Genomic DNA, 23600 nt, shown 5'->3' with positions numbered 1-23600 from the left:
CAGCAGTCCCTTCTACAGAAACTCTGCTTTTTATTGTTTTCCTAGATTTAAGTCAGAGTTTGTCTATCTGATATTTAAGTGTCATATCTAGAATTGTTAATGGGATTCTTTGTATCCTTAATTCAGGCATCAATTTCCTGTGCAGGAATGCTGAAATGGTCTTCTTCCATGAGACTGATGGCAAAGAAAAGGCCAAAAATGCCATGCTCCGAGTTATGATTGGGTGTTCACCATAAACATTTCTTAGTTCTTTTCTGGTTTGCCACAGTGTTTTTGAATCGAACACTAAGACTGAAATAGAGATCTTTCATAGCAAGGAGAGGTAACCAGAGATGGAGGACATTCCCCAGCAGATTTCCTCAGAGGGCTGCATGTCCTGCTTAACAGGTCTGTAGTGGAGGGCTCTGAAGTTGAGTGTACTGCCTGAGCTTCTTCTGCTAAGTGGCTGGATAACCTCAGACAAGTCATTTTATTGTCCTCTGAACTGCTTTTCCTATATACAAGTGACATAATCTAATGACCACAGCACTGGAACTGTAATGGTTGTGGGCCAAATCTCTGCATCAAAATGGAATAGAATTTCTATTATAAGTCTTTCCAGGTAGTCAGCTCAGTTCAGTTCAGTCTCTTCTTACGTGCAGCGGTGGAGAAATTGTTGAAGGCTTGACCTGTTCCTAGTTAGCATACTCTTCCCTGTATTCAGAGTCAGAGACTGTAGGAGCTTAGGGATACAAACTTAGGAGGCTCTCTTTGCTTCCATAAGTCATACCTCCTCTCTCCCAGTCATCCTCATCCACATTTTGCCCTGTACAAGGGCATAGCCATTATGTGTATCTGCTTTAAAATGATCTCAATCTCCTGTTTGCTATCTGTAATAGTTTTGAGGTGTGTGCAGCCATCATGCTGGCAAATAGGATACTTGCTGTAAGTGAAGCTTGTGAGCTTCTCTGTCTTTGATTTCTGCATGTGCATATTATGAAACTTAAATTCCCTTACATCAAAGTGTAGTAATAAAGTGGTGTGGAAAAAGCTATGTGGATCGGATATTGAATGTTAAAGACACCTTTGGAATCTAGAAATAACCCACGTCTGCAAATGGCTGAGCCCAGTGTCAGCAACCTGCAGTTTGATTTGTAGGGTATTCACCTTGCTGCATCCTCATGCAAAGCCATAATGTTTGTGTAAGAAAAAATAATTCCATTTGTATTGTATGCACTATACCTCTGTCTTCTGACTGATCCTTTTTTTTTTTTTTCATAAATAAAAGCAGGTTTATACAGGGAACAATCTTTTAGGATGAGCTGGAAATAAGAATGGAAATTTTTGTTAACGAAGGATCACAGTATATGGAATCATATAAAAAAAAATCTACTTATCTTACCTGCTCCTGATACGTGTTTGATCATATCCTTTTTAGTTAGCTTTTTCAGTATTTCTCACCTGCTAGTTCTTTTAAAAATGATGTAGCTGTAAAATCATGCTACGATCCATACTATGTGATTAAAAGAATGATTCGCCGCATTTAAGTCAGGAAATTCTGATTGCTGACAGTACTCTAGTCCAGGAAGAAGCCAGCTTGACTCTAAAATCCCATAAAAAATATCTTTCTTAACCTTTCATCAGACATTTACTGAGAGAGATTGAATATGCAGCATGATGAATGTTTATTTTAGAATGACTTTTCCAAGTCGAACACTTTAATAGAAGTGTAGAAATATTTCTCATGTTTTAGAAATTATTCAATTAATTAGCTTTTAACCTATCAGCTCTTATACATCAAATAAGGGGGGACATCCTGAGACTTTGCAGAGTAGATGCAAAGCAGTCGCTTGTACTTTCTCCTTTAACTTGAGGTATTATCACAGCTGTGAGCTGCTGTGCAGATGAAAAATGCTGTCTTAAAAATCAGATCCCAAACTGAGGTCTTAAATACTTATGGTCAATAAATACCCGACAGCATTTTTGCCAAACATCAAAAACGCTACTTCAGGGTTAGCCAGCTTCCATATTTGAGTCATTGCCTTCTACCTGAATTTGTGCAGTTAAAAGGTACAGCATTTTTTGATTCTTTTCTAAACCAATGAATAATACTGCAGTGCTTCGTGGAGAAATATGTTGCGTGTTAACCCAGGGATTTCAGTGATGGGTGAAGGTCTTTGTGAATGCATGTGGTGTGAGCAAAATGTGCTGTATTGCCATAAGGTTTAATTATTAATAAGCAGAAGGGCTCTGTTGACAAATCCTGAACACACACACACACACACACACACACTCACACACAAACAAACAAAAAAGATACTCACCCACGTTATATGTGGGTAAGTCCCCTATGTGACTGAAGCACAGCTGCATAATGAACAGTGATATGTGGTAAGCACACAATGTACACAGTGTATCCATATTACCTTGCTATGATTATGATTAATGTAGTTTTACAAAATGATCCCATTGCAAGTGAATTATGCATTGCTTTATTTGTTTCAAATTTAGTTCTTTCTCTTCAGAGTGAACTCCTCTAATTTGATTTTATGTCTGACTGAGTGGAATTTTATTCAGCTGCATGTCTCAGAATGGATAACTGTGGGAAGATTCGCATTATATGTCAGCTACCTCAGTTGTCAGTCATCTCAGAAGATTGGTCATAAATGTAAAAGAGACATGTGCAACCAATATTATCTGTGGAGGGGGGAGGGAGACAAAGGCAAGGAGGGAAAGAAGGCGGCTGTACATACTCCAGTGATACGTATAAAATCCAGCCACCTGTGTTTCATTAAAGCCTGTAGTACTGAGAGTATTGTTCTTATATATATGTTAATCATTGTCATTTTAAGTTGTCTTAAGTTGTCAACAATCAAGGATCAGGAATGAATAGTTAGGATGTGATGCTTCCAGGCCATTAGCATCTTGAGATCATAGTTTCAAAGAGTGCGAGGGCAAAAGGCATGATTAGCTCATGTATCTGACTCAGATTGCACCCAGATAACACCCACGTGCCCTTGTACTGAGCCAAAATTTTAGCCAAGCTCCAAACCCTCCAAAGAACTGATGGTTCCATTGACACAGAGTGGGAAGTGAAGAGGGGGCACTGCTGTCTCCAGTATAAATCAGCAGTTTCATTTCAGGTACTGTAACATACAGGGAGGAGATGTTCTCTGTGACCTTGGGCAGGTTACCGAGCTTTTCCATGCCTCACCTCAGGTAAAATAAAACGGGAATAAAATAATTTCTATGCTTGTAGCGGTGTGTGAATGAATATATTAAAGACATGACTCAACTCGGTAGTAACAATAGCTAGCTAAACACTCCAAATAGGCAGATGTTTTATTTCTTTTGTGCTAACTTGGTAGTAGACCTGTTGTATCCAATTTGAGGTGCTTGTTGCTATAGCGTCTGAACAGATACATAACCATCTTTTCTCAGAGCTGGTAGCGTGGTGTCATAAAGAAATATGTGTTAAACAGTGTGGGGCCATGTAAGTTTATGCAGGCTGGCACCTGCTGGAGTCAAAGAAGTTTTCTTCCAGCTAAAGGAGGAGCTCTAGGATTTGCTTCCATGTATTTGTCATAAGAAACTTTTCTGCCCATTTATTATATAAGATAATGTTTTTTCAATCTTAGATCTTTTTTTTTTTCTCAGCCCAGCTCATAAAAACCTCTTGAAAAAAAAAAAAAGTCCTCTTGAAAATCATTTCTTTCCCTAGCTTGGCAGTTTCATAAAGCGTGCTTCTGCTAGGTTCTTCATTGGTCTCCTAGTGCTTCGTGTAGCTTTCTGTATACAGCATGGAATGCAGCAAAGTGTGCTCAAATGCTGAGTAAGAGATTTTCTCATCAGACAGCCTGCTAGGGAAAATGGGAGAATATGCTCCTATTACCTGCCTTTATTTTGGTGTTCTGAAAGCCCAGTTTAGTTTTATTTGAGGTATTATCTGTACATCTTCCAAATGGCTAAGATTTACTTTACCCTCTCAAAACTGGCATTTATATACTTCTGGTGCTGAGTAGAGATTCTGCTTGGAATTTGAGAGCAAAACTTACTTGGATGTTACATGTGGGGTAGATTGTCTGAGTTGAGGATTTTTTGGGCAGAATTGTCTATTTTCTTAAAAATAACTGCAGTCCACTTCAGGAAACTAATGACTGTAGAATCCCAAAGAGGATTCTACAGAGGATTTTGACCTGCCCGTTATTATTTCTCTGTCATTGTGCCTTCAGAGAGATTTTAGTGGAGGTAGTTTGGGAGAGAGCTTTGTATGCACTGGAACTTACAGGTGAACTGCAAAATCCACTGCCAAAATACAATCCTTTCTTTACTACTCCTTTATCATTCATATATATAGTCAGCCTTTTGAAGGGATTTTTCAATGTAAAAATGACAAGGGAAATTTTCTTTTTGTCTTTTTGTATTTTACTAGGACTTGGCTCTTTGCTATTTCCTGGAGGATTTGAATTCCTCTGGAAGCACAGGATTAACACCCTATCTTGAGGCTGAAGCTAGCAGTTCTCTCAGCCCTCAATTAAAGTGTTGAGTATATTGAGCTTTAGACCCTTTCTATGCTTAGAAATACCATTCCTACTGTCAAAAAAAAAAAAAGTTAACGTTTCTGATTTAGCTTGTACCAACTCTCAAATCACTGAAGACTTCCCTGCTAGTGCAGTTGCATCTAATTGCATAGCTAGCAGCTGGCATAGCCACGTCAGCACAAAGAAATCACACTGCTAACTGAGAAAACTAAGCTGGCAAAACTTTTAACCATTGATCAGATAGTTCCTAACACTTAAAAGTTGTCCTTTCATTATATATATATATATAAATAATCTAAGGGACGTTATGTATCTTAAGGAGGAGGAGAGCATAGCACCTTGTTGAGTGTAGCTTTTAACTTTACAATTCAATTTTCAGTTGGTGACCAGAATTTCAAGGGATTTATGCTAGAATGTAGAAGTGAGAAATACAGCATGGATTCTAGCCCAAGATTTACTTTTTGGCTTTCAGCTGAGTATGAGTCAAAGAGAAAAAAATAAATTATTTATGCAGTGCTGTGCACGGACAAGTAGGAATTAGGCACTGGGGTGTCAAAGGCCTTGATTTAGAAACTGGACTCTGAAGAGAATCTGTTCTTTTTTCAAATGAAAAATAAAGTATTCTCATGAACTCTGGCTATAACCCTGTTCTAATGAGTGACCAGTAACAAACGTCTAATTATTAGTACAACATTTTGAGCACAACAGTCTCCTGTGTTAGTGCCTTCAAATTAACCTCAGTCCAGTGCCTTGAATCTGGTTTGAAGTGGAGTGACCAAGGTAGTGTGAGATGACACGTGGAGGTACTTTGTGTGTCGAGTCACTCTTCAGGACTACATTTTCATGTTCTTTCCTTGTGCCATTCTTTTATATGCCTTTTGTTGTACTTGAAACGTTCATTGATGAGCTAGAGTTTTGATTGAGGATTTTAACTTTGCCTGTAAGGGGAAATGTTTTGTATTTTAGTATTGGTGTTATCTTGGAGGATTACGTGTCTTTCAGTGATTCTGATGGGGATTTTTCTATACAGAATATATTCTAATATTAATTCTATATAGAATTTGTTTAGTGCCTTTTACTTTGTCACCGATACTCTTTTTCCATTTATTCATTTATTTGCTTTCTCATTTGCCCTAAATGCTGATTGTGTATCCAGCAGGGTTCTGTGAACCATTCACACTGAGCAAACTGTAGGATCACTGTGTTAATTCTCTGTGCAACATACATGAGTTCATATGCAATCCTGTACTGATGTAACAAAATAATCACGTTTTGTAAACAGGACAGATAACAGGGTCACCTGTGTGAAAGTCTCTTCAGGGTCTGCATATCTACCTGACAGTTTTGTGTAAGCCTTAAGAATGAAATAGGGATGTGAGGGCTATTCAGTTCTTGTGCTAGCTCTCCTCAGAAGGCAGTCGATTTCTATTTCTGAATATTTTGAATATAGTCCTTGGCACATTAGTTTATTTTAGCCCTTCTAATCTCAGTCCATCTAGAATTAGAAGATGTTCAATGCTATAGAAACTTACAGCATGACAAACTGCTCTTCAAAACATACTGACATTTACATTCTTTCCCTCCTCCTACAGACGCTGCAATTCAAATGGAAGAGAATAAAGTTTTCCCAGGGAAATTTTTTATTGTTGTTGTTTAGGGGCTGTTGTTTAAAGAGGACTTTAAAAAACGAGGGAGGAAAGGTGATGGTCAGTTTAACAGCATCAGGCGAAGATAATCAGCTGCTCTGTACAGTAAGAAAGTATTTTTCCAATGAATCTGCTAGTGCAAATGTATCTGGCACTGGAAATGGGAATCAAAGCAGATTTCTTAGCACTCAAGACAATTTTGGTGAAGAATTACCTTAGTGGAAGAGTTTAACTCTTATTGAATCTGTGTGGCACGGCATTGCCCTCACAAACAGAACAGATTTCCCATGATGAAGTGTTTTGGACAGAAACAAGGTGCAAATTTGATTGAGAAATTAGAAGAAAACAGGTCAAAATAATAACTACTGGGTATCTGTGCCATTTTAGCTGCTCTCATGGTGTTTTACCAGTAAATATTTCAGATGCTATTTACAAAGATGAGGATGTTGCAGGTGGAGTAAAAATCTCTTAGGGTTTATGGGCAGGGAATGGATATGAATATGTAATATCTTTTTAAAGGATTTTAGGAGAATTGATATATTTGCTTGAATTTGAGTTCAAAAAGAGAGCTTTAGTGGGTCATCAAATGCCATCCCTCCACACCACACAAGATTGATTTAATTGCACAAATACCATCCTTGATAGATGAATGTCAAGTATAGATTTGTTTCCTGCATTTTAATACAAGTACTGCCAGCCCATGAATTTTAGCATACATGGGTGAGATTGTTGGCTGGAAGTATGCAGTGGTTTGTGGTTCTGATTTTTTTCCCCCCACACTTCTAAGCTGCTGCTGTAATCCAGACCTGTTGTTTCTGACCAGCAAAGAGCAGATGTATTGGCTTACCTGGCATGGCAATTTTGGGATCATGGGAGACTGAGTTTCATTTCCGTGTATCTTCCAGGAGTTTTAGTGAGCTTTGGCAATTCGTGTAGCCACTCTTTGTGTCCAGACCCTTTTGTAGAATAAGAGGATCACTGCCCTATCTGGATGCAGTGCTACAGCACAAGCACATTAAATGTTGAACAGCATTCAGACAATGAAATGAGGAGGGCATGCAAACACCATAAGGTAGAGAACATCGCTATTATCTGTAATCTGCATCGGAAGAGCAAAAACAGCGATCACAAAATTATTTTCTTCAAATACCTTGCATTTGGTTTGCACTTAGAAGTCCAAAGTGTGGACATCCTGTGTCATTAAACTAAAAATATTTTGTAAAATGAGCTATTCCTGAAGTTCTGACTCAGACAGAATTGCCATTAGCTTCAATGATTGTTCACTAGAGTAAATCTTGAGTAAAAAGTTCAGGAATTGTTCCAGTAAATGACAAATAACTGAAAACAAACTTGTTTACTCCACATTCCTGTATTCAGCATGTATCTGGGAAGGAAATAAATCTGCTGTGCACCTCAGGGTAAAGTGTATTAATCAAACAGTTATCTTGTTAAGGGAAAGTAAATGACTCGCTGTGCTGACTGCATACATTGCTACGCACAGAGTTAGCAGTGCTGTTAGCAAGCCGATACTGTTAGCCATCCAGAAGCTGCCAAACAAGAAAAAACACTAGAAGAGTGCAACAGCAGTGCAGCAATACGTTCACAAGCCCATATTATATATTGTGGCCCAGAGCCAGCTGCAAATCTGTATTTTTCAGATGTGCCCTTTGGCAGGTGTTCTTCCATTGAGGCAAGTGTGTTCTGCTCCTCCCTCGGCAGCAGGATATGGACAATATGCAGCATCCCATGCAGTGGTGGATTATTATTTTGTATGATATTCACACACACGCGCACACAAGAAAGACATTCAACATTCATGTGTGATATTCACACAGAAACGCACACCAAAAATACACTAAACAGGGACAGACAAGGTTTTACTAATTTATTTCAGATCATTTATTTTCATTCTTACTGAAGTGTGAATAGTAGTGTTGGGAAAACGTGCAGGATGGTGCAGCAGCACTAAGGTGGTTTGGGGGCAATTAGCAGCAGGCAGACAGAGTCACTTTAAAAATAATATAGATATAAAATATATATATTTTTAAAGTAGATTAGCAGGGGAGAAATGGGGACATGGGTATAGAAAGAACTCTGTTTCTCCATTCACGACCCATGCACAGGGAGACTCTCTGTCAGCTGGGCTTCTTCACTTGGCCAGCTGATCCACATCCTCTGGACTCCGAGCTCAAGTCTTCCTATGCCTGTCTTAGCTATAATCTTAAGCAGGGGATGGCACACATTATCACAGCAGTTGTCTTTACATGAACATTAGGATTCTCTCTGTCTTTCACCCTCCATTAGTCCTGTTCCTCTGAATTTTAAAAACAGATGGGGAGCTGAAAAAGATCTCTTCAAAGTATAGAAGTGGTCAGCTCTAATTACAGTGAGACTGAGGGAAACCATATATTAAAGCATTCATGATTTCAGAATTGCCATGTGTATTTCTTAGATGTGCTGTTATCTCTTAATAGATTCCAAAGTGTAACAGGAGACCAATCTTTCTTCCCGGCGGTCCTTGGCATATGTAGGGAGCCACTGCTATCCTGTCAGAAAGATGTATGTAGGCTTTGCTGCCTTGTTAGGAGGGTATTTGTAGGTTTAAGTGGTGGCTTGACTTTGAGGCAGCTGCTCAGAGGTAGCGGTTCTAGAACACCAAAGGACTTGAAGCTAAATGCTCTCATCTTTCAGGGAAGTCTAAGGATCTAAGTCAAGCGGGTGATTAAAGAGATGTAGGTGCCTAACTTACAGATAGGTATTTGCAGAAGCAGATCGACAGTTTCTCTGATCACCCTTTGAGGTCATTTGTCAGATCAGCCCGAAGAGAGAGCAGGAGCTGGGTCTGCTGGGAATCCCGTTCCCAACCCCACCTGCAGGAGCAGCTAATCAGTAGCAGCACGGCCTTGGTAATTCTTTTTTGATAAGCCTGTTATTTTTAAAATCAAATTGGCTATTGAGTTGTTAAAATACATGTTGTTACACTGACATTAAAATAGAGTTTTTAAGTCAGATGGTATACATTGGCAGAAGAGGTTCTTTTGGCTCTGTATGTAATAATTATTGGCCAGTAAAATATTTTCCCCCGTTTTCCTTGCAGACATATTCACTTAGAATATTTAGATTCCTTGTTGATAAGATTTATATCAACCTCTGAGTCTCCCTCAGGACACTCTAAGACAAAACCTCTACTAGAATGGGAAGCCAAGGTTTGTTTAGTGCTCTCTTCAGCCCAACTGTCAAGCTGCAGGCACTGGGGATGTTGCTGGAAAATTCACATCAATCCATGCTGCGTCACCAGTAATTCTCGGCCTGGAGGAGCAGCTCACCACGTCCCTCTCCTTTTGTGTGTATACAAGTCCACGTGTGTTCCTATGCACACATACGGAAGAAAAACGGATTATTAATTGATCATCTTCTGCAGTGTAAAGGATAGACCCTGAGTTTAAACGAGCTACTCTGATTAATGATTTTATAAACTCTGCTGTAAGGCTGATAGTAAAAAGGGAATTGCTGCTATTATTTCTGCAAGAGGCATCCATACCATTTTCTCCTTCTGAAAGCTTATTATCTTTGTGTGTCAGAGTTCAGAAGTCTTGAAAGGAGAGGAGGATATATAACATATTTGTTTGTCCACTGGAAGAAAAAAAAACAAAAACAAACAAACCTGCTTTCCCACACACTTCCGAGGAGAGATGCAATAGTACCAGTACCTAGCAATAACAATAAAAAAAATAATAAGTTGCAATTGCACTTTGGCTGGAAATGTTTGCACGTAGTTGTTCCTGGAAAATGGTAATAATGTAGCATTCAGCTCTTATTGTTATAAAAAAGAAAAAAGAGTCAGGGGTGAAGACCTAAAAAGATGCTCCAAGGTATTTTTTCTCTCTCATTAAGTTGTTTTGAAAATGCCAGTCAGTTTGGTGCAGTCTGTGCCAAAGGAAACAGATTTGCTCTGGAGAAGCATTATTATCAACTGGAGGGATAAGTCATCTCAGACAGGTTTAATTTAACTCCATCTGGTGCGGCGCAAATTTCATCAAAGGAGGGGAAATGATCCCAGCCTTTCCTTTGGTGGCAGCACTTCAACGAGAAAACCCCAAGCACCTCATGCAGTATTTGCGTTGCCGCTCAGTGAAAGGACTTCATTGTCCTGTCCCAAACCCAAATTAATTTGCTCAATAAAACCCTCACAGTGGATACTTAAAGGAGAGTGTAGATGATGAAAACACATGCTGTTCTGGGGAACTGCTTGCGTGCAGAGGTGTTTGCTGATGGATGTGGAATAGACAAGAAAGAGCAGGAGCTTTTGAAAGGTGTTTATTGAGAAAGTTTTTACTGCACATTTCTCACAGCGCTGGAGGCAACTTTCTCCTATTGTTACAAAATTCGTGAAGGTTACCGTATGCTAATTTGTTCTATGCCTCATAAAACTCTTCATCATAGATGTCCTCAGCCAACAGCTACTGTATTAGCTACATGCACACACCCAAATAAGCATGCAGCTTATAAAGATAAAATAACTATGATCGGATATGTATTTATCGGTGTATTTAATCCAGAGTCCGGTGTCCTGGTTAAGACTTTGGGATAGGGATCACAGCCCCTTAAGGGTCCTCTGCTGCTTTGTGATGTCCTGAGCTGAGCACAGCTCTGCTGTTGTGGTTATACTGCCAATAAACCCCCCCCAGCGATGACTGCCTTGTTTTCCTCAGCAAAGCCATGAAGAGCTGTGATGTGCTTACACAGTTACCGTGTTGCTTCCTCCACCTTACTAATTAAAAGAAAGATTTTTAGGTAGGTTGCCACCATACACAAAACTGCACATTTTTTTTCTGCATCTTTATCTTGCTCCTTTATTTATTTTCTTCTTTATCTGAAGGCTGCCAAGCTTCAGTTACTGGAGACGGGAGCTAACACAAATGGAATTTACTGTGATGCAAAGGATTTGGGACTTTTGTGGTTTTGTTTATTTATTTTTTTTTAAATAATTTGTGTGATAGAAAGCTTTTGATGAATAATATGATTTTTATGGGCCTGGTGGAGAAGGCTGTCGGTGTGCAGCATGCCGGGTGAATTTGTTGAATTATCTGCTTGGGAAGACAAGCTGTTGAAAATGAGAAAGCTGGGGCTTCGTGGCCTATTTCTGCTGTGAATACATCTTCATTAAACATAGGGTCATCCATCGTGTCTGGCTCAGAGTGATACCCTGGGCTAACTAACAAGAAGGGTCATTTCAGGAGTTTCCTAGTGTCTTGCTGAGGGAGAAAATGACATAAAATGGAGGCTCATTTTTTTTTTTTTTAGAGCTAATACCTGGTGCATTGTTCTGTCCCAGCATTGCTGACTGCTTCCTACTCCTTGTTGAAGCAGTGCAGTGCCTCAGTGTCACTTCGGGAATGTCTGATGGGGCTGACGGTCCCTGTGGCATGGAACAGCACCGGGCTGTGCTGGTCGGCAGAAAGAGCTGCTTTTGAAGCAGGATTGTGCTTGCAAAAGTGATTCTTCTTGCTGCAGACTGACCCAATTTGTGGCCACAGAGTCCCGAAGAATCAATTGAAATTTGCCAAACACCAGCCAGTCCTCTGCAGAAGAATACTGCTTTTTCTCAAGACTCTGTAGAGAAAGCAGGCCGGGAGAACTGTGTGTTCTGGCTGACACAGCAACTAGTTAAATTTAGGGGAAAGCAGCGGCTCTGCCTCCCCCCCCAAGAATTACTGTACTGGAGACTTAGAGAAGCAGAAACATATTGTCATGGCCTAGCCTAAAGGCAGATCTGGGGGCTCCTCAGAGCTCCCCTGGAAAACAAATCTGAGACAGAAAAGGCTGTTCTAAAAATAATGTGGAGTTTTATTTACACAACTGATTCAGCTGGTATTCACAGAGGTGCTGAAATTCTCTTTGGAATGCCTGAAATTTGACTGTAACCCTTAATCTGAGACTCCCAGTGTGCCCTACGTACACAAAATGAATGTGCCCTCATCTCTCCACCATAGGCTTGGTGTCACTTGTGTCATAAAGCAATGAAGCTGGTTGAAATTAAGGGCTCAGTCCAACAGCCAAGCACCTGCTGAGTTCAGTGGGAATTTTGCCACAGGAAGGATCACATAAAGAGCTTGGGTACTGGCCTAAACCTCATTTAACAAAATTTGCTCTTTCCAATGAAGGATGAACAGCATCAATCTGGAGTTGTGGAAAGATCTGGTGGATCTTCCTTCACCTCAAAGTGTGTTTGTACTTAAGTACTTTTCATCTCAGGATCATGTAACTCTGGCCTGATGTACGTTGTTGTTGCAGCCTGTGATGAGGACGGATGAGAACGTGAGGGGAGGCAGTCTGGGACAATCCAAAGAAGTGTATCTTACACAGACTTTAACACATTGATTTATTCCTGCACAATGAGTGCAGGATTTCAGGTAGCTTTTGCTCCAGCTTCATTCGCACAGCCACCAACAGAAATAAATGGAATTTACTGACTTCTACTTTGGACAAAATACGATATTGCTTTTGAATTACTGAATTACTGCCACCCCACTCATCACTGCTGACTTACAGTTTTCTTGGAGAGAACCATTGGGCTCTCTCCGAGATGTTAAGGAACACACGTGCATTTTATTTGATTCCAAAAAGCAACGTAGATCTATCTTCTGGGGGTATTAATTCACACACTATAACTGAAAGCTTTTTTGAATACATCCCACTTACTCTGGACAACCCTGCAGGTCTTTCTACTATACCTGTGGTATGTCTGATATCTGGGTATTTTTAAGCTATCTGCATGTAACACAAATTGCACAGATTGTCTGTCATTCCAATAGAGCTAGAGTATTATTGAAGCCAACATTTTAAATTATTTTGTGCTTTTTCTTTTCTTTGGGCATTCTGATTTCTTGTAGGTTGAGATAAAAGTACCTGCTTTGAGGAATACATTTTTGGTGGTAGCATCACAAATACTTTGTAACTAATAGTTTATGTACTAACATACTCTGGTGGTTACCGTTTTAAAATTAATTGAAATTAATTGATTTTTGTCTGCATCCTAGGATAAAATGACAAAGTATAGAAATACCAACCCGTGCATACAAACTTTTGCTGATGAGGAAAGGAAGCACCCAGGATTTTTTGTCAATGTTTGCTGACATATGGTGCTTTTAACACAGTAGCGAATTAATTGACTAGATGTAAAAGAGATGGACAGTTCTTAGCAAGGAAGGACAGGATCTGCATTATAAGACAGCTGGTTCTGCCTCTGTTGGATTATGGAGACAATATACATCGGAAAGCTAACGAGTCTCTGCTGCATAAGATAGATTCTCCTTATAATAGAATTGCACACTTTGTCTCTAAATGGGGTTATTATACACACCATTGCACAATGTTTGAAGAGCTTGGTTGGCCCTTGTAGAGGGTTAGGAGAGAAATAAATTGGAAAACAATTGCACATAAGACCTTCAATCCATCAACTGCTCCATATTTATCCAAATTACCGTTACAGTGTTCCAAAATACAAATCTGTGATACATTCAGGGGTGGAATGTTAATACTGACTGGCCAGATTTGACAAGGCAGATTTTTCTTTTGCTGCTGCTTTTAACTTGCAGTAAAATCTTGCATCTAGAGGAAGAAGAGGTGGTAGTGGCAGCCACTTGCAGTGACACAATAACTCTCCACTGAGAGTGAATTCTCAATTTAATTTTTGCCACTATGCAAACTACAGTCTGAGTCTCAGGAGGTTTTGATTTTTCCAGAGACGAGCTGTGAACAACTTAATTTATAAGGAGCTCTTCCTCAGTCACATGCAGAATGTAAGGGTGAGGTTTGCAAAAGTAAATTATGATTTGAAGTGCTTTCATTTTCAGGTCTGTTAGTGCATGGTTTTCAGAAATTGCAAAGGTCTAAAACTCTGGACACCTTATGCGCCTGAATGCTGGATACCCAGAATTTTACATATTCACTGAGCAAAGTCAAATTCTATATTATATGGCTTAATTCCCCCCGCCAACAGAAGAAATTTGGGGCAAGAGTTGCAGTCAGCACTTATAAAATGCCAGCAAAAAGGGGTTTTGTCAAAGCCAGTATAAATAATCACATAGCCGACCTCCAACATGGCATTTTTGTCATCTTCTGTTAAATCTTTTGTCTGCTAGACCAACTTCCAGTCAAATACCCCTCCTTTTCACTTCAGCTCTCCAGGTACCAGACAATGATCGGATCTTGCTAAATAATGTTAAATAATAACAATCTTAGTCTGACACGGTAGATACTAAAAATATTGAAATCTGCAAAGCTACGTGGGTGGCTTTTTCAGTGCTTTATTCCTCAGTCTGGAAAAAAGTACATCCTCAAAACCCAGTTCAAAGCAGCCTTTCAGTACAGAAAGCTGCAAGTGTATCCACGGTGTGGTTTCCATTCAGCCACAGTTATATCCCACTCCAACAAGTTCTCTTATCCAACATGAAGAAGACACAAGACAAAGAAAAATTACTTGGTGGTAGTTGTGCTAGTCGTAGTTATTCCTATCCATCTTTTCCTTCCCTATCCGAGGTTCCCCTCAGTTAAGATTTATATATATATGAATATATGTATTGTGTATATGTATATGTGCTTTGCAGGATTTTGTGTAGAAGAAGTTGTTATTTCTTTTGTACCTTCCTTACCTGACGTTTTTATAGCTAAACACTTCCTGTTGGGTGAAGCTATGACCCTTAATGTAAGGCGATGTGGCTCATAAGAAGAAAAATTGGAATAAACACAGTTACTAGTAATTAATTCCCCACCCCTGGATACTTTTCCAGGGCCTGTTTTATGTTCTCTGTGGTAAAGCGTGCTCACTGATGACAGTGTTTAAGAGTATTTCATTTGTTGTTCGAACTAGCTGGATGTTTCCCTTAATGAGCTCTCCCACTGCTATCACAACAACTTTAAATACCTTATGGCTAGCAAGGAAAGACTGACACACAGGCAGATTTGTTTCTGCAAATATCTTCTTGATTGAGTTGCATTTTTCAGTGCGGTTAATTTCATTGCAGGTTGTGCTGCTGCTATAGTAGAAGGGAAAGTTCTTATACAACTGTCTGTTTTGTAGGAAAAGGAAAAACTATATGTGGAATTGAAGCATGTCTTGGCCCGTCAGCCTGGACCTGAAGCCGCAGAACAGTTGCAGCTCTACCGGCACACTCTTCGAGAGAAGACTAAACAGCTGAAAGTAAGAAATGTCCTTTCTTTAGCTGAGGGGCTGCCAGGTTTGCAGAACAACTTCACTTGTGATTCTGGAGACCTAGGTTTCAGGAAGATTTTCAATGATCAGTGTGCATGCCTTAGTATATTAGATTAGGAAAAGAAAGCTAATTCTGCATCTCCCCAAGGGAGAAGCAATAGCATTAGAATATCTTTTTACCACATTACATTTGTTTATTTTATTAAAACAGAAGAAAAGTCTTATTAGAATGTGTGCACAGCACAAAGCTGTAAATGTTTCTTGTGCACAGACATTCTGTGACACCATCAGTTTTCCATTAAGCTATTCTCCATCCCTTTCCTTAAACTGTTGAGATCTTTAATAAGCAAAACCATTTCATTTTCTTTTTAACAAGATAGTGGGAATATATTGAGAATCCAGTCTTAAATTACTGTTATTTCTCTTGGAATGCATACATATACATTAGACTTGCAAACTTTATGGTGATGGCCAGAGTAACCTGTCCTAACCCCTTGTCACTAAAAGTGAAAATTTCTTGATTCAGAAGGAATCTTGAAGAAAACTTTGAGAGCATGATATTAAAAATTGAGTCTTTGATAGCACGAGTTGATCTTCCCTTGTTCTTGCCTGCATGAATGATCAGTCTCCCCAGGAGTTCATCTGCTTCTGCAGCTCCTTTCTCTGTTGCAGTCATCATCTCCTGTTCACTGCATCATAATCATGTCTATACTAACCATGAGGAAAAAAATGCAGGAGCAGATGGGCCCTGAGGAAACAAAGAGGCTGTTATGCAAATCTTAGCTTTCCATGGAGAAGAAAAACAATGTATAAGATGTAAAATAGAAGCCAAAGTTTAGCTAAACTGGATGTGATTTGAAGTTTTCCATACGGTTACCGTTTGTCCATCATGCATTCAATTGCTACTGTTTATTTCAGGCATAGTACGCTGTAGTGTACTGGTGTGCTTGTCATTTTGTGGTGCCAGGTGAAGTTTTTCTCCATCTTAAAGAAAGAAAACATACTATGTGTACTCCTACTTTCTTTAAAGTTTACTGATTCAAATGGAAGTGGCATTTTATTCATATTTGCATTGCCTGGTGCTACTTTGCTCTTGTGGATTTAATTACTTCATGTAACAAAGTGGATCCCTATGAATAAAGACCATTATTACTAAATAAAGTCCTGTATTATTATTATTATTATTATTTTTAAGCCCTTCATTTTGGGTTTTCACCTAGATCTGTGTCCCAGAACATTAAGAGCTAATGTATGTATTAATATAATTCCCATAATGCCTGGGGCATATTTGACATTTTTTACTGTAGTTAAATTGCATAGCCTTAAATTTGTAAACTGTCCTTAGTGGGTGGAGGTGTTTGAGTGAAACGCGATGGAAAATGGAAATGTGGTAGAAAATGGTGATGTCATACGTGGTCAAATGTGAAAGACAAAAGTGCTTATAAAAGTACTAATTTATGTTGAAGCAAAACTGACATCTCCTTTTTCTGCTTTTTTTGTCTTTTGTTTGTTAGGTTTTGTCCTCAGAACTGAATATGTATGAGTCACAGAGCCAAGAATACAAATATGAAATTGAAAGGCTTGCCAACGAGCTTCTGAATGTGAAAAAGAAATATCTGGCTCAGAAACGCAAGGAACAACAGGCCAAGTATGGGAGAATAACAGTTTTGTCTATACAACTTTCTGCATAAACCGACTTTTTTAAAAAAAACCTGGTTTACCCTTTTGATCAGAACACATCCAAATTTGACTGAGGTGATGTATAGTTTTGTTGCCTAACTTTCCTGGTGTTTATATTTATATTACTTCAGTCTGGTCTAGATTTACCATGATCTGTGGTCAGGTAAAGAACATCCAGCAGTGATACTGCTGAGGTATTCTCCAGTCCAGTTAAATTATTCATGCCAATGAGGAGGTGCCCAGAAGACACAGATTACTAAAAACAATGTCATTGTTGTTTCCAAAATGTGGCAGTTTTGCCTGATGACTATCTCCTTCTGGCAGCAGATATCATTGCCAATGGTTGTAGAGAACATTCCCCATCCACTTTGTTTCCTTCCTACATGCTGATGGAGGAAAGTGAGCAATGCTGAATCTGGGTTTGTCAGATGTCTTACCCTTTTCAGGGGAGAGTTTCCTCGTAGGTAGTTGTCTCTCTCTTGGTGGTACCTCCCTGCCAGCCTCAGTCTGCAACTGAGCATTCAGCTGCTCCTCTTGATGAAAAGAAAATGACTCGGATCTTAGTTGCCTATTTTGTGGCCTATTAAAGTGACTTAATTTGCAGAGGCTGGGAGATGAGGCTATTCTGATAATGAATCTCCAGTCTGGGACACCAAAACTATTAGTCACTTATGAAAATGGAGTTATGGGACTTTTCCTCTTAAAAGGAAGTTGCTTAGATTTGTGCAATCAGATGATATGATGTTTTACCGAGTTTTTCTGTGTATGCCTTTTGTCTTTCCATCCCTTTCTTTCCCCATCCTCTCCCTTCCTGGCACACCAAAGCCAACAATTCTCTGTGTTGCTGAATATATTCAAAGCTGACAGTATCTATTTCTTTCTTAGTCATATTTCAGGCAGCAAACAGTTTCAATGACTGAATTAGCGAAATAGCCAGTGATAAACAGTGACTTTTGTCCCCCTGCAAATTGCATAATGTTACCTTCATGTTTGGAATTAGCAACAATTGTGCAGTGCTAATGGCCTTCCTGGAGCTTTAGGATCAATATGTGAGGCTGCCATAATGCCTGATAATCCATTTCCAGCAGCTAAGTATCCTCTTCACAATAGTTTTAATGTTTCCATTTTGGACCCTGACATCATGTTTCTTTCTGTTCACCAGACGAGAAGAAATTCACCCATGTTTTGTTGTTACATCGCACCTGGAATTAATTCCTGTCGTAACGATTGAAAAACAACTTGTTAGGGCCATAACTGTTCTCAGGCAAACAAAAACATTGTGCGAGGTGGTGGCGACTGAACCTCGGCCTGTTAATTGTACACAGTGAATGGGAAGTTGTGATGCAGGTCCATTAATGCCATGCTCATTGCAGTGTTTGTAGGTTCAGGATAGTGATATCTGTCGTTAGTGCAGTTCATCAGGTTGTTTTTCTTGTGGACGTGGCTGTAGTCCTATGAGCACGGTGTCTCTCTAATATCTGTGTTTAGGAAGTACATTCATGTGCTGCTGTTGGTGCTTCTGCAGGGCAACTACATCTCAGTGCTCCCACCTGAGGCTCAGAAGCTACCAGCGCTGTGCTGCCAGGCTTGACTTGCACTTTTCTTTGTGCCTGTGGCAGCTGAGAGGTCGCTAGGTGCTGGGTCTGTGCTCTCCTCTGCCCTCCCGGTTTTGTTCCCCAGAAGAAAACTGTTGGGCCACAACCTCCTTTGAAAGACAGTGTGCTCCCCAAGGCAAAAATGGGCATACCAGCCGTGGTTCTGTAACCTCGAGACTCCTCTTCGCATTGCCCAACAGCAGTACAAAGGAAACAACCTTGTTGTGCTGCCTTCCTTCGCCAAACTGCCAATCGTGCATGACATGTCTTTTGCTTTCTGCAATAAAGAGCTTGTTCTGCAGCCAGACCCGTCCCCAAGGAGTGCTTTGCCCCTGACACGCAGCCATGCCGCATCATCCCCGCCTCAGACTGAGCAGTCCAGGCACAGCTGGGCGTGCAGATGCTATTTAAAGAGTCAGGGGCAGTTGATTCTTACAATCTCAGGTTGCTCTGAATCCCAGCTGAGACAAAACCACTGACTTGATCTCCATCACGCTGGCTAATGTTAACATCATGTCTGAAATAAATGTGTCTACTTTTGCTAATAAAAAGAGGATCCTGTCGGGACGATCGCATTAGCAGAATTATTGACTACACTGGTATGAAAGAGAATTAATGCTCTCAGATAACCTCACTCAAAGGCATCATCTAAAGCTTTTATTGATTTGCACAAGACAGTTCTGGTTTTTGATTTAAAGTCTTGATATTGAATTAATGCAGCTTGCCATGGGATGCTAAAGGAATATAATGAGTGACAACAGGAATTTAGCCTTGTTTTGTGTTCAGGCTGAAAATGCCTTGTTTCAGACTTTGGGTGTGAATTTAAAATCTTTTTCTTCTTTTGGATTCCAAATATTATCTTTTCTAGATGTCTTAGGCTTTCTTTTCCTCACCCTTTCCATTTTTTCCATTTTCTCCTTCTGCGTCTTGTACCCTTTCTGCTTCGTTAATTTTTCTAATTGCTTCTAGCACTAGGGTTCCAGTTTGATCTTTGTAAGGACTGGTGAGAAAAGACAAAGCTTAAATCCACATCAGAGACCTCATCCTGAAATCCTACCTATGTAAATAACTGCTCTGAAGAATGTCAGTAGTAGCTGGGAGCTTATCACATGGCTACTTGCACATTAATTCTACATAATATATCACAGTGTTCTGCTGTACAGAATTTTCCATATTGATGAGCACATCTGTTGGGTGTCTCCATGGGAGCAATGAGATCAGAATGAGCATGGACTCTGGATCATTTTCTCTCACCAAAGTTGGAAGCCCAACAGTGGGATAGGACGAGCCATCTAAATGTAGCATGTTAGCTCGTAGTGCTGTCAGCTGGCATGCCCATTAGTGCTGTACTGATGTAATTAAAAACACGTACAAATGGTTTTCATGGCTATGTTCATCTGAGCCATCTTCTGCCTATTCTCCCACCTCCATATGAGTTAAATTTGGAAAAAGAGGCATAACTAGTCCTCCTACAGGGTTTCTCTGAACTTCCTCCTCTCCCTGCACAGACAGTAATTTTTAGAGACAAACTATTAATTCCAGGGGGTGTTTTTTCCTCCCTCACTGGGGACTGAGTAAGGGTGCTAATGTGACAAGGATAGAGTTTGTGAGAGCCTGGTTGCACTCACATTTTTGTCTCAGTCTCGGTGACTGTAAAATAAAAGTAATGGTACTGGCCTTCTGTGTAAAGCCTTGAGACGTCTACTGTTGTGATAAACTACTACATCGCAAAGCTCCACTTTGTTAATTTTAAATATCTTTGGGCCTGTTTCTGAAACCTCCAGGTGTATCACAGTGAGCCTGAAATACTGCCCTTTGTATATGTTCTGCTGTGCTTGCCTCACAAACCTCATTAGAGAGGCACCAGCTAACCCTTGTTCCCTCCTCTTAAGGCCAACAAATTCAAGCCTTCCTGGATCCTCAGAAAGAGCAACTTCCTGGGGCCATCGGGGCACCCACAGCATAGTGTTAATTTTTCTGCAAATGTCACAGGCAGGGTAATTATCACTAGAACTTTGTTAAAACAGAAAGACAGATAATGCTATTTATTCATTAAAATTCAAGAAAGAAAAAGTATCTCCACGTTGAGCCTTTGATGAATGCAGCTGTTTGTTTGAAAACAAATGTATACTTGCTAGAATGGGTTGATAATTAGAAATCTGAAGTCACAGAGCTCATGTACAAACTTGCTCTAATGAGGTGCTCTGACCATTTTGGGGAGTGGCACTAAGCTCATTTATTTCTGATTTTAAATAATTCCAAAAATCATCAGTAGTCTTGTAATTAGATCCAAACAGACACCTAGTCGTGTCGGTGTAGCCTAACAGGCTTTAATCAACGAATTTTTAATGATCTCTTGATACACGATTGCATCAAAGAAACTTTGGAGGACACAGATTTCCTTCGTTTGTAAACATCGCTGGGCAACAGAATGAAAAATGTATTCTCTTTTTCTTTGTTTCTGTTTCAAGGGAGAAGGAGCGATCCTTGGCTGAAATGGAATCTGAGTTTCCACACCGCAAGCCTGATGTTCCTCGCTTCACTGGAGGGGGCTTTGCTCTCAGCAGACCCCTTCCCCGAGTCACAGCTTAGCAATGGACTCACCCCATTTCCTTCTCCGGTTTCTTGCTAAACTCTGTGCCAGGCTGTTTGACAAACTAGAACTGAGAAAGAAATTCAGAATCAACTTTCATTCTGAAATCACTCTATTGCTTTCAGAAAACGGCATTTTATGTTAGAATTAACCTACTTTTGGTTTAGAAACAGTGGACCAAATCTGCCTATGTGGTGCCATCTGAATCCTGTCCTGGTGGAAGTGAATAGTGGAGACCATGCTGATTTTTTTTCTCAGCACTGTCTCTCTTTATTAAGCACAGTAACACCACAAAATGCCTTAATATGTTGAGCTGTTTCCCCTTTATCTACCTCTGTTGTAAGCACTCACTTCATTTATCCTCTAAGTAAAAAGCACCTGAAAGAAATGAGAAAACAGAAAAGAAAAATTAATAAGCTGATGTTCCAAGCCCTACTGAGCAAATGCAAAATTAACAACTCTTTACTTAGATGTACACATGTACCAGTTCTTTGTGCAGGTAGTATATAATTTGGTTTATTCAGTGTTTGCTACAGTTTTTTGTAAGATCAAGGAAGCTCGTGGCTGCAATGTGCATTATTAAGACTGAGATTCTGTTTACTCTGATAGACGCAGTGACATAATTATGTCTGTTCGGCTGGGGAGGCTATGCACACTGACTGGGACACGCTGTTCTCCCACATAAATCCTTCCTAGTGAGTTAAACTTGGACTCAAAACATGGCAAACTTTACTCTTTAATTTCTAGACACTTGGGCATTTTTGTAACTTTCAGAAATTGTTTTTGTAATACAGCGGGAGCCCTCCAACCTTTTCAGCCAAAAGAGATTTAATTACCATTCATTAACAAGTGAAATAACAAAGTCACGGCATGAGGTGCTGAAGTATAGAAAACTTTCAAGCTGTAAAATAAAATGTTTTGAAACTGATTTGTACATGGAAGCTCTTTCTCAGCCTGGGGGATAAAAATACTTGTCCAAAGAGATATGCTGATAAATATTTCACATGCACAAAAAACCCTTTGCAAAGATTTTGTTCTTTCCTTTGGTGGAATACATAATTAAATATTAAAGCTACTGTGGGAAACTTTTAATGGAAGTGTTTAATTCAAAGGAATCAAGTTAAATACGACAGGGATCTACTTTCCTTTTGCACAGGGGACCAGAACACTTAGTCATCAGATCCATTGTATTTTTCTTTTGTTCCCAAAATAACTATTATTGCTTTTTCTCTGTCAAGTGCATTATTCCAAAGTTATCATTTTAGGGCAGTCATGCTGTCTGAATCGTGTCTTTTGTGTATCTGACATGTCCTAACTATAAAGTTAGGATAATTGAGAATAACTGATGGGTGCTTGAGTTTGATGGGATCCCAAGGAGGTTTTACTGATGCTTTTAAAAGTCAGTATTTGTTAAGGTCCTGGGTATTCAGCCTACAGCTGGACTCTGCTATGCTTACTGACACTGGGAAGTAATTTGTACTGCAATAAATCAGTAAATTCACATTAATTAATTCACATGAATAAGAGAGGGACAGTTTTTCTCCGAGAACACCATCACACTGCAGAGAAGCAACTGGTTTGTCACACTGAGACGTGCAGCGTGCCCCTAACTCAGCCAGAGGTAACACAGCTGTGCACATCTTTCCCTCTGTTTGGTGTCAGGGTTTAGAAGACGAGCCGTCACGGTGGCTAGCAGAGGTCAGAACAAAGGAAGGGGAGCCAAGCAGATGGAATACGTTCGCTAATTTTTGTGAGTACACTAACAAAACAGGTTCTTTTCCATCTTTAGATGTATTTAATAGTAACTTGTGTTACATTGGGTGATCTGTTTTTACAGTAAGACAGACACTCCATCCCCAGCTGGGTCTTGATCTGAGTTGTCCAGTCTCTAAAATGGGAGGAATAGTGTCTGCCTACTGATTTGCAAAGGTGAATTAACTTGTAAGGTATATTAACGTATAGATTTAAGTTAATTTGTAAGAATTAACACTAATAATTTTTCATAAGAAAAAGTGCTTAATCTTCTAGGTGAAAAACAAACAAACAAAACCAAAATAAAAATAAAAATAAAACAAACAAACAAACAAACAAAAAACAACCAAAAAGGATTGAAAAGAAATATACTTTTCTTATGCAGCGTGGTCTTCCTGCCTGGAGAGCTAAGAAGCGAGTGCAAGAAATACCACCTGCAAAGTAGGGGAGCTTTTCTTGTGGACATCCACAGTTCTGGGCATCCAGATTTGAATGCATTGGCTACTACCTCCACTTTTATTGTACTGTTTACTTACTACAGGGAAACTAAATTCACATGTTAGTTTGGGGAAAAAGACAAGAACATAAAGACATCAAATT

At 39.6% G+C, this 23600-nt stretch overlaps 1 protein-coding gene across 1 annotated transcript in view; it reads left to right on the top strand.

Moving 5' to 3' along the window:
- CFAP58 (cilia and flagella associated protein 58) overlaps nt 1-21393 on the top strand; it is a gene marked incomplete at its 5' end in the record, with an annotated part of 55944 nt that extends 34551 nt beyond the window's left edge. The window contains 3 exons of the mRNA XM_082764643.1: nt 15249-15368; nt 16895-17028; nt 21127-21393. Coding sequence (XP_082620769.1) covers nt 15249-15368; nt 16895-17028; nt 21127-21247 — 375 coding nt within the window. The 3' untranslated portion in view covers nt 21248-21393. The remainder of the gene's footprint in view (nt 1-15248; nt 15369-16894; nt 17029-21126) is intronic.
- Nucleotides 21394-23600: the final 2207 nt, after the last annotated feature.

The sequence above is a fragment of the Aythya marila genome, assembly GCF_965140915.1.
Source record: "Aythya marila genome assembly, chromosome: 7".
In the NCBI taxonomy this organism is placed as follows: domain Eukaryota; kingdom Metazoa; phylum Chordata; class Aves; order Anseriformes; family Anatidae; genus Aythya; species Aythya marila.
This window is presented reverse-complemented; position numbering and strand designations above follow the sequence as displayed.